The 11559-nt window shown below is 41.7% G+C and overlaps 1 protein-coding gene across 1 annotated transcript in view; it reads right to left on the bottom strand.

Annotated features, from left to right (window-relative positions):
- Positions 1 to 10693, bottom strand: part of LOC106812055 (sushi, von Willebrand factor type A, EGF and pentraxin domain-containing protein 1-like) — a 16536-nt gene extending 5843 nt beyond the window's left edge. Inside the window, exons 1-15 of the mRNA XM_014815819.1 lie at positions 10523 to 10693; positions 9682 to 9840; positions 8668 to 8859; positions 7989 to 8168; positions 6618 to 7709; positions 5587 to 6197; positions 4818 to 4960; positions 4164 to 4285; positions 3578 to 3736; positions 3159 to 3320; positions 2811 to 2917; positions 2386 to 2530; positions 1824 to 1978; positions 927 to 1131; positions 276 to 546 (exon numbers count right to left, since the gene is read on the bottom strand). Of these exons, the coding sequence (XP_014671305.1) occupies positions 276 to 546; positions 927 to 1131; positions 1824 to 1978; positions 2386 to 2530; positions 2811 to 2917; positions 3159 to 3320; positions 3578 to 3736; positions 4164 to 4285; positions 4818 to 4960; positions 5587 to 6197; positions 6618 to 7709; positions 7989 to 8168; positions 8668 to 8859; positions 9682 to 9840; positions 10523 to 10658 (3839 nt within the window). The 5' untranslated portion in view covers positions 10659 to 10693. The remainder of the gene's footprint in view (positions 1 to 275; positions 547 to 926; positions 1132 to 1823; positions 1979 to 2385; positions 2531 to 2810; positions 2918 to 3158; positions 3321 to 3577; positions 3737 to 4163; positions 4286 to 4817; positions 4961 to 5586; positions 6198 to 6617; positions 7710 to 7988; positions 8169 to 8667; positions 8860 to 9681; positions 9841 to 10522) is intronic.
- Between the last annotated feature and the right edge of the window lie 866 nt (positions 10694 to 11559).

The following is an 11559-nucleotide window of genomic DNA, read 5'->3' as shown; positions in this document are numbered from 1 at the left end:
GATAGTATCACGAGCTAATAATACATGCGTTATGTATTATACATTATATTATATTTATTGCTGTTACTAGTAATGGGAGTTATACCAACATGATAGTATCACGAGCTAATAATACATGCGTTATGTTATATACATTATATTATATTATATGATATGATATGATATGATATGATATGTAATATTATGTTATATATGTTGTATTATGACGCTCCTGATTATATGTATTTATTCTTATCCGAAATTAACTCAGTGCACCACAAAACTACACAGCGAACCTGTTTGCCTTGACGTCGGTGTGCATTGGTGGCATATTGTTGATGTAGACCATGAAGTTACTGTAGTCGTTAAGCGTCAAGGCGTTGTCGACCACCCGCCCGTCGGACCTCTCGCACGCGTACGATACGGGCGTGCCCTGGTTCTGTGTGTCGTCGGTTCTCATCCAGAAGGCTAGCGTTAGAGCGTACAGGTCCGGTATCTCACCAACGTACATCGCGTAGTTCGTTATCTGTCTCGTTTGAAACACCATGTCGTAATTGTAGGATATTTCTGCGGATTGTAATTGAGCAAAAAAACAAAATTAAAAAAATAAGGAGGCGTAAATTGAAGACGTGAATACTATTATAATTGCAACCATTAAACGTCATAATAGTAGTATACTTAAAAAAAGTAATTATATCATTTTTCGTTAATGACAATCATGCAAAGCTGTTCTAATTTTATGTTCTAAAGTATTTGAAAAATAGTTAATTTTTTCGTCGCTTTCCATCTCAAATATTTCATGGTAGGTGCAGCCGTATATTTTTACAACACATTTCTCAAGAAATTAGTGTTAGAAACACTAACATACAACATGTTGACATAACGGTTGTGAATCGTTATTGTCCTGGTAAACAGTAACTGTTGTCTTTGATGATGCCGTAACTCACCTATCTCACATTGTTCTCCATGATATCCTTTTCGACATTTGCAGACGAAGGTTTCTTCAAAATTGTAACAGGTGCCGCCCTGTTGGCATGGCGACGATGCACAGCTATCTGTTACCATTGTTTCATTTGATGTAGCGTTGTCATAGGGAATGTAAATCTCGCAGAAAAGGCCAACGTAGTTTTCCAGGCAGCAGCAAGTGAAGTTCTACAATTGTTACACAGATTAAACTGTCAAGGACTGTAGATTATACCTTTTCATGTAGTACGGCCCATTCCACTGCTATCCTTTGTCAACCAAGCTTCGTCGAGTTAATTCCGAGTAATCACATATTCATCGCTCACTGGCTTCTGAATACAACCAAGCTTACCCCCTAACCTACTGAAAGCAGTGTAATATCCCTTTTGTGCAGCGAGATCTCATTGGATATTGCCGCTTTGCAAATGGGACTAGTTGGATGAAGCGGGCTATGTCAATCAGGATTATTAGGGATAGCTCCATATTGGAGGCCTTTACAGAGTCATATGGTCGGAAACATTTTAATCTTATATGATTTGCCTTATTAATATTCGCGTTATAATAACACAGATCGTTATCGTAGGGGAAATAGCATCTCTGACAAAGGCGTACGTTTGAAAACAGGCAAAGGGCATGGAAAAACAAAACTGATATAGGCAATTTACGGGCATGCACAGACAACCAATAAAGCCATAATCGAAACTGACCATTAACGGTCGGCCGCCTTAACAGTGACATGCTGTAAGCAGTTTTGTTCAATAGGCAAAAAATGTTTTGCGACCATGGCACGCTGTAAAAAAATCATTATTAAACCAGGTCGTATAACAGGTTGTTGCAACTTCTATTGAACATTGCCTATTGCGTTATTTGTCTCTACTCACGTTGTGTGTATCAAAGCACGTTCCGTTATTTTGGCACGGTATCGACGTGCATTTCGAGTCTTTAATCTCGCAACGTTCGCCACTATATCCTGGTTGACACGTACAACTGAATGAGTTGATCATGTCGTTGCACACTCCTTTATTCATGCACGGATCTGACAACAGACGCATTATGTAGTTTTCACGTACATGAACCTATTGTTCAACAATAGGCGAGACAACTATCAAAGAAGGATTCAATGATTTAAATAATATTGTTGATTCCACAACAAGTGCAAGTGAGCGGGGTTTTTGCTCGTTTCCTCTGCGAGTAGAAGTTGGTTGAGCGAATCGCAGGATGCGAGGAACGTAAACAAATAGGAAGAATCAATCACTATCTCGTTATCTCATTATTGTTGTATGTTACGATATAACAATAACGAGGTAACGAGTGAATGTGTATTAAGGAGACACTCTCAATGCATATTAATGAAATATCATTAAATATATCGTCTAAATGTTGGCAACCTAGCCTTTCACTGGTACTGTTACTACAAGTTTGTGTAATTAATGTGATACTCACTCAGGAAACAGTCGTCGATGTCCCGCTCGCAGATATCCCCAGAGAAGCCAGGCGCACAGTCACAGCTGTAGGCATCTACACCGTCTACGCAGGTTCCGTTATTCTCACACAAGTCAGGACCGCAATCATCGGTGTTTATTTCGCACTGTAAAAGCAAAGGTTTTACACAGTTCTAACCTCGTATCTAATCAACCTTTTAATTTAATACAACGGTGTCGCTGACGGGGTGTCAAGTGGTCCGTGAACAATTAAATTATTGTTATTATTATTAATTATTAAATAAAAATAATGGCGGTAGTAGTAGTAGTAGTAGTAGTAATAATAATAATAATAATAATAATATCTTATATACAAGGGAAAATGAATCACTAATTAAATAGTTTATCGCATAACATAATTATAAACACTATTATATTTCTGAATACCTGGAGCCCTGTAAACCCTGTTATACATGAACACTGGTAATTGCCGGGCAGATCAACGCAGCTGGCTCCATTCTTGCACGGTTTCTGCAATTCGCATTCGTTGATGTCTGTAAGAAAGCAGAGACCTCACCTGGATAATTGCTTGTCCGCGCACAGTACGAAATTATGTAAAAGATTGGTTTATTACCTTAATATGCACAATACATAAATACAATAACAAAATGAATAATATATATATTATATATATATATAAATGTATGTATTTATTTATTTATTTATTTATTTATATTACACTATTTGTTCATGTAAAAATATTTGAACTCGTTTATATAGCTAGCTGCTATATACCTCGACAGTCCGTGTGAAAACGGGATCCTGTAGTCTCCGTGCTTTGCCCCTCCGGGCAGTTGATGCATCCCTTTTGACCAAGGCTAGACTGATAAAACCCACGCGGACAGGAGTAGCAATCCTGGTTGCCCGTTTCAGAAAAATACCCTTTGGGGCAAAGTGCTGAAAACAGCATAGATATTACCGATTATTCTCTTCGTGTTAATAAATTCAGCTTCAGACAATAGATGGCTAACACTAGGAGTAAATAATCACAAATAATATAAATTTTAATATAAATATAAACTAATATAATATAAATTTTGGCAATAACTTGTGATTATTTACTCCTGCTAATATTAATATATGTGTTTATCGCGGCTATAGTCGGTATGTAATATGTTTCCATGTGTGTTATTCGGTAAGTAAATCACACATACTTGTGCATTCGCTTTCCAACTGAGCTCCTTCTAAGGTTGTGAGCTTATTTGGACACGGTGTACATTCGTTCTCTCCGTGCCCGGGTTGATAGGTACCGGCAGGGCAGGCAAGGCAGGGCTCTAAGCGTGTCGTTGAATAATGCCCCGGTTTACATTTAACTGTAACGAGAAACAATATTCAGTTCGTATAAAAGACTCTAGAATGTATAGCTTCTATATATCTCTCATTGTACTCATGTTTGCAGAATTCTTAGCATTAGAAATCATTGCGAATGTTAATTTTACGGCACTAAATGATGTAATTGTACAATAGTCCATTTTTGAAAAGGTTTCACTCATTTCAAAACGACGCGAATAATAACATTACAAAACAGACCTTTTAAGCCGTAAAAAATACTTAAGCTAAATATAAAAATCATAAAGCTAAAGTAAATACATATAGCTCAATCGATATATAAGTATATATATATATATATCGATCCATTACACAACAGAGTTCAATAACAACACTTATTTGTAATTCATTGTTCAGCCACGTGAGCATTCATAATAATTTCACGAGCAAAAACATTCCATTATAGCTTACCTCGACAGTCCGACACCGCGTTGCCTCCTTCTCCGATAGTTGTTTTGTTATCAGGACATTCTTTACAATCTAGCTGGCCTTCTTCGTCTTGATATGTGCCAGTGAGACATCCCACACAATCCCTGCGAATCGATAATTTACACCAATACTTCATAACAAATAGATGTTAGTGTATGAATCGTAAATGCCGTGCATATGTAACCATGCACACATGCAATGAATACAGAATCTATTCATGTGAGCAATTATGCCTCGTTGCGTCTCTGATTCTGCATATCTGAACATCATAGCATTTCTGAGTCAAGTGGTCTCTGCCTCAAACGTATAATTTTAATGAAGTACTATATTTTACTGGAAATGCCACATTATACCGAAATTCGGAAAGGCTTGTGATGATTACACCAAACGCATATCCTACAGGCATGTGCGCGTCCTAATAGAATTTTAACGGGGCTAATTTAATAGAAGACAACCCTAGCTATAGCACATGCTGCCAAGCTGTACTCCCGTCAACTGCACTTACTCCTGCTTGCTGTACGACTCATCCATCTTGTTATATCAAGGAGAATATTCTATTTTTAACTGGCTCTGGCCGAGGGAAGAAGTACACCCCGTGTCATTTTACTTCGTGTTTTGTTATTATGTGAAGTATACCTGTATTCGGGATTGTAATACGTTCCTTTTGGGCAATTAAAGCAGGTGTTGTTGTGAAGCATCTGCCCGGCTCCGCAACCAGTCGGATACGGCTTCTCCGTAACTACAACCGCGTGAAGTTTTGGAATGAAGTTGACTTCCCCCTGAAAATGATTTTTGAAATGTATAGAACTTTGATCTAGAAATGAAATAGAGAGTAGCTTTGATTTATTGATTAGATAGATTGATATGAATGCGTATATCTAACTCATGGTTTCGTGAAGCTCGGGTATACTGCAAAGACTCATGAAGGAATTATAGTAATGATGTTCCCCTGCTATTATTATGTCGGTTATATTAATATAACCTAATTAATCAGTTAGAGTTTATTAAGCTTAATTACTCTAAAGACACATATGCTAGTAGTAACGTGCAGTATGGCAGATCGATTTATAGCCTCATTAACACGACTTTCTACAAATTAATTTTAATAAACATTACTCAGTACTTTGATTTTGTTCTTTTACGTTATCAGGAGAGCATAACAACAAACTTATTCGCTTTTTTTATGCACCCCTGCTACTATCAATTACAATTTATGTGTAACATATACGTAAATAAAAAGTATTTGTCTCATGCAGTATTTTCCGCGTGCATGTTGTCCCCCGTAACAATTTCATTACTCCGATTGAATCTGAACTTTTATTGAATTCGTTAACTTTAATTGATTTAACTTCATTAACTTCAACAACAAATGAGGAAATATGGATGTTATGAAGCGCCAGCTCACCTGCATACCTAGCGTGCCCATGTGTTGGTTTAATCCAGCCTGTACTGTCAGCAACGCTGCGTAGATCAACTCCATGAAGTCAGAGTTGGCCGCGAGGTCGTCCCACGATGAGATATTCCTGCCTACCGTCAGGATGAGATCCATCGTAATCACCTCGTCGAGCTGCTCGAAGAACTTCGGATTAATCTGCGGGTTTGTCTGCTTGGGAAAAGCGGCCTTCGGCACGTATTTCCACGGAGGTTGACTCCCGGGGCCTCCTGTCGGCATGGGCTTGTACAGAGGTTCGCGGTGAATCTGACGACGTTCTCTCCCAAGCGGGTATGTGACGTTGCCGTCGGTTCCGCTCTCGCTCAAGTTTCCTCTAGATGCGCTGAAGATGTCTTCTGTTTCGGCATCGTAGTAATCGAGATCGGTTGTGTTCGTCTCGTCGTGGTATGCATCGTCGATTGCCGTAGCATTCCTTTCGAAGTTGTCGCGGTTGGGGTGCTGGAGTTCCTGGCCGGTGGGATAGTCGTCGGGTTCCGGTCCTCTTGGCTTGTCGTCGTCTTGTCGTCGGCTGCACGTGACGTTGACGCGTTCTATTTTGCAGACCATGTCGTTGTCGCACAGACCTGTGTTAATAAACAAACCACGTATTTGATTATAGCGAACGTTTCTATGGAAGATTACAGATTGATGTTGTTCATCTGAAACTAAAAGTTGTGCACGTATTATAACGTATGACAACTTGTTTCAAGTTGTGCGCAGTCCTGAGCGAATCTCTTTAACAGATGTTAAAACGTTTATATATCGTTTGAATAGCACCACTAATCTGTTAACTATTATCCCTAATTGAATCTATACGAATAAAGATATAGCCCCTGAGAAAACGGCGAGAATGCAAGTGAAGCCGGGTGTTACGTTTAAAACAGGCTAACCCTTTTTTATATATATATATTTTCGAATTATGTATTCTCGTTCGTTTTATTTATTCTATTTAGAGTCTCATATTTACACGGCTATATACATACAGAACGTCAGCACGCACAAACCTTGCAAAAATGGCGTCCACTGCTGCAAGGTCTCGAGATAATTCTGCTGTATTTCTAGCTGCGATTTTTGCGACTGACAGTTCCCGATGAAGTATTGCATCTTCAGGCCCGTCTCCGCCTCATTCGGATGTCTCTTCACTGAGCAGTCGGGCCACGGGAACTTAAACTCTCGGATCTTATGCGCCACTAATGGTTCCCACGCGCCGTACCCATCCATCTGGCGACAGTAATACATCTCCTCCGACGGACGAGAGAAGTCGAATCCTTCCTGGCACTGCACGGTGCAGTACTGCCCCTCCTGCCACGTGTCGCACGAGAGGGCGCCATTTTCCGGAGGAGGGTGGTACGGACACGAGTAGGGCTTCACCTTAACGCTGAAGCTGCACACGGCCGTGTTACCGCTGTTGTCTGTTGCCGTGTAGATGACCTCGCTTGGTTGACCCCACGTGAACACGTCGCCCGGTTCTCTACTCTTATAGATATACACGTCGGCGCCAGAGTTGTCTCTGAATCGCGGCTCGTCCCACAGCACGGCTTTTTTGCGTTTGTCGTGGAAGATTTCGACGTCGGTCGGACAGAAGATGATTAGCGGCGGGTCGTCATCGATGACCTTGACGCTGAACGTGCAATTCGCTTCCAACCCGGACGCGTCGATGGCGACGTAGATCACTCGCGTTTCGCCGATGCTAAATATCTTCTGCTCGAAGTACAGCGCGGGTTCGATAAGCTTCACTATCGGTGCGGCGCCGTCGTTGTCGGCTGCCGACGGTTCCTGCCAGTCGACCAACGCCGTGGCGATCTGGTGGTCGGTCGGAACGACGATGTCGTCGGGACAGTAGGTGAATCGAGGCGGCGACACGTCACTGCACGTTATCGGGACTCCCGTGTCCGTCCACTCGCCAGATGGCGTGCACACCCGCCATCCGTCGTCTTGCACGTCGATACTGCTTCCGTCGTGTTTGCCCTTGAGCAGCCGGAAGCCGTCGACGCAGTAGTATTTACAGACGGTGCCGTTCTGTCGGCTCTCCAAGCTGCACTCGTGCGGATGCACCTTTAATTTCTTGTTCATTTTCAGCGGGGGACACGTGACGACTGAGAAGGGGGAAAATACAGAGCTATATTTATTTTAATTATTAATTTTTTATTTAATATAATTAAGTTTGTTTTGCTTTGTGGGATCTTTTTTTAGATATTTTTGGGAATAATGAGTGCCTAATAATGGAGATTCAGATTATAAAACACTGCGTTTATTTATTATTATTATTATATAATCTATATAATATATATATATATATATAATTATCATACTGATCAGTTATGTCGTATTTTATGTTCATATCGTATAATATAGAGCACGTGATGTCGGTTTACCTTCGCATCCAGCATTAGTTCCACTCCATTCACCGTTCAGCTCACACGTGAGTTGCGACGAACCTCTCAACTTAGATCCCTCGTTGCAGGTAAGATTACACACTGTTCCGTAGTAATAGTCACTGCTCGAGCAGTTGTGGAGGCAGTGCTCGCGTTCCTCTAATCTAGGGCACGTAACCCCTAAAAGGGAAATTCATAGTTCAAAGGAAAAATTACAGTTTCCTATCAAGTTCGTATTTAATGATAGGTGGGGATTGTTCACGACCGTGAGTTTAATACTTGGCTGGGTTTTCACGTAACACAGACGTTGCATGAATCTACATGTGGGTAAGTCAGGCTTTTAAGCACAAGAGTCGCCGAGTGAAGAACATATTCGATTTACGAATCCATTTACGAACCTACGAATCACGTTCAATCAGTTACACGTGTGTTTACGCACCCGCTCACGAGTCCATCAACGTAGCTCCACCGGTGTAGCCCCTTCGCCCCCGCTCCCTGTAAGCGGGAACGAAAGGGGTACACTGGTAGAACTACCATTAACCCATGCTCGACGTCTGACCGAATCCCGACCTATCTTAGCATTAACATTAGCATTAACTTTACGATGTTTCAGACAACGGCCACCCGGGCACTAGATGTCAACATGTAAAACACATGACGCGCTCGTGGTGTTACTTACGATGGCACGAGAGTTCCGGTACGTCCCATTTGCCAGTAGGTCCGCAATTACTCTCCAATGGCATATCTGGGAGCGAGACGTAACCTTGCCAAGATAGACACTTCAGATGGCAGCTTGACCTGTATTCATTGTCGCAGTGTTCAGGTATCATAACGCCACCAGCTGGTGCTTGAAACGGCGCGCAGGTGACCGCTGCAGCGAATCGAGAAAGAAAAAAAGATTAAGAAAAAGAGTTCGGAAGCTGACAAGAGAATTCGGCCGAAGAAGTCTGTGGACATCATCTATAATAGTTCTCTTACTTTATTTACATTCTTTGCCGGTATTTACACACACTCTATCGTAAGTGCGTACTTAAGCCGCCTTCTGTTTCAGCACTATAAGAAGTGTGCAGAGTTCTTAGCAACACTAATGTTATATTATGATAGCCATAAAAAACTCTCACAGGCGTAACTCACACTTTCCGCTATTATGGTTGGGATCCAGGCCTGCGTTCGAATCTCTCTCGCTCGCTCTCTCTCTCTCTCTCTCTCTCTCTCTCTCTCTCTCTCTCTCTCTCTCGCACTCGCGCGCTCTCTCTCTCTCTCGCTCTCTCTCTCTCCCACACACACGTACGCGCACACACGCGCACACGCGCGCACGCGCGCGCGCGCACACACACACACACACACACACACACACACACACACACACACACACACACACAACACACGCACACGCATGTGTGTGTGTGTGTGTGTGTGTGTGTGTGTGTGTGTGTGTGTGTGTGTGTGTGTGTGTGTGTGTGTGAGTGTGTGCTTGCGCGCGCGCGTATGCGCGCATGCTTGTGCGTATGTCCGGGCACATGCGTGTGTGTGTTAGTTCCTATAGAATACGAGCACACGTGAAACGAAATTTTATGTGCTAGCTTCTGCACGCTATTTTACACACTAAGGCTGTGCTGCCAAAGAAGGCAGACCGGCCATATTAATCCTGTATGAAAATAATAAATCGATGGGTTCTACGGGCTATACTCACGGGTGCAATCCTGTCCGCTGCCTGGATCACCCTTGAAGCCTCTGTCGCAGGAGCAATCTCTGAGAGAGTTACTGCCGGTGATGACGTTGGTCGAATGACGTGGACAGGCCTTGCACGTGCCATGTCCATAGTAGTCCTTGTACGTGCCGATCGAGCAATCTACAACGAAGCTATCATTCTTTCCTACCATACACCCAGTGCGAAGTAACGCGATTTCTACGTTCACGATTTTTTGCAATTAGGTCCACGTAAAGCCAATCTGTCAGCATTCGGTCTTCTACTTCAAGAATTGAGTGAAATTGGCAACGTTCACTGCTTAGTATCTTGCTGACATCATTAATTCAGCACGATCCAACGTGTTATTCTCTCTCTCTCTCCATATTTAAATAGACGTATTTTAATAGATTAGTTCTTGGAGTACAACGGCCAGTTATTGGTTACATAAAGATTGCTATGCTTCACGTCATCGTGTAGCTTATTATCATCTTTGTACCTTTACTGCTTGTTATAGATAATTCCTAATATATGGTCAACACCACTACCCAACAACAGCACCTTCCTGACGATAGTTTATATATTAATAAAGAATCTACTCAAACAATCAGGCTAATAATGTCTTCTCCGCATCTCGATGACTCCAGACTAAAGTATCATAATTATTAAAATTCAATATAACAGATTATAATATTTTACGTGTATAACGTTCTGTGGACACGATTCTAGTACTGGGCGCTGTGTGTGACGATAAAACCATCTCCTGCGATCAGCGTTGCGCTTCTGTCTTTAGCTTCCTATACCTCTCTCTCTCTCTCTCTCTCTCTCTCTTCTACTTTCTACTTACCATGGCAGTCTCCCCGATAACCGCTGCCCTGCGTGCCTGGCCCACAGACGCACTCGTAGCGACCAGTCTTACTCCCGCACGAGCAAACTCCCTTCTCATCGCAGCAAGGCTCCTGTTCGCATAGCCTGCTACACATCACGGGCAGCACAGACCTGTCCCAGTACGTCTCCTTAATGTCTGCAATCATGCAAAGGGGGTTTTGTTACAGAAAGCCATTCCCCGCTGTAGCCTACTCATTGTTATCGTGGAGAAATTACGTTATAATTGTAGATAAAAGTATTATACATATAATAATAACATTATAATTGTAATTCCGATTTTAATTAGTAGATCATGGTACCAATGACTATTTGTGGATGCTTTTTTGTATACTTCGGTTATGTATTGCAGTAATGGTTGATTGGTGGCGCCACTGTTGTATATCTGGTTTGGTTTATATGAGGCGAACAAAATATTCGAGTTGTAGTTTTGTTGGGATGTTTCACGCAAGCACTATCCATGGAATAAGAATCTGGATATATGATAATAAGGCTGATATTTCCCTACACTATTAATATAAAATAATGATGTGTATGTACTTTGATAATAACGCATATATACATGTATAGCTATGGATACTTGGGGTAATAATGGCGTTTATATATGTATTATGTAAGTCTTGTATATCCGTCTGAATACACGGAAACAGTAGTTGTGTGACGTGCAGCCGTTATTTCCAATTTACTCGCAACATTTACCCAAAGCTAAAACACGTGAGTGAGATTTTTGCCCCCGTTTATAAGTAGCTACCCGGATACCGCATGATGCTACTGTTTTGGTTTTTTCGACATGGAGTTTCTGTTTCCATGTGCGATGGTTTCAGTTACCGCTCACTAGCAATGCATCCGAGGACCTGTTTGCTTCTGGAATAACTATTTACGACGTTCACGTTTTTATAGGGTAAAGATTTTCTAATATCCTTAACAAATCGGTTCGAATTAAACACTTACGCTGTTTCGTACTACAATGTAAATACAATCTTCTCAGCCATCAATATA

Source organism: Priapulus caudatus, unplaced genomic scaffold (assembly GCF_000485595.1).
Source record: "Priapulus caudatus unplaced genomic scaffold, Priapulus_caudatus-5.0.1 Scaffold604, whole genome shotgun sequence".
NCBI classification, from domain to species: domain Eukaryota; kingdom Metazoa; phylum Priapulida; class Priapulimorpha; order Priapulimorphida; family Priapulidae; genus Priapulus; species Priapulus caudatus.
Note: the sequence above shows the minus strand (reverse complement) of the source record. Positions and strands in the feature narration are given on the sequence as shown.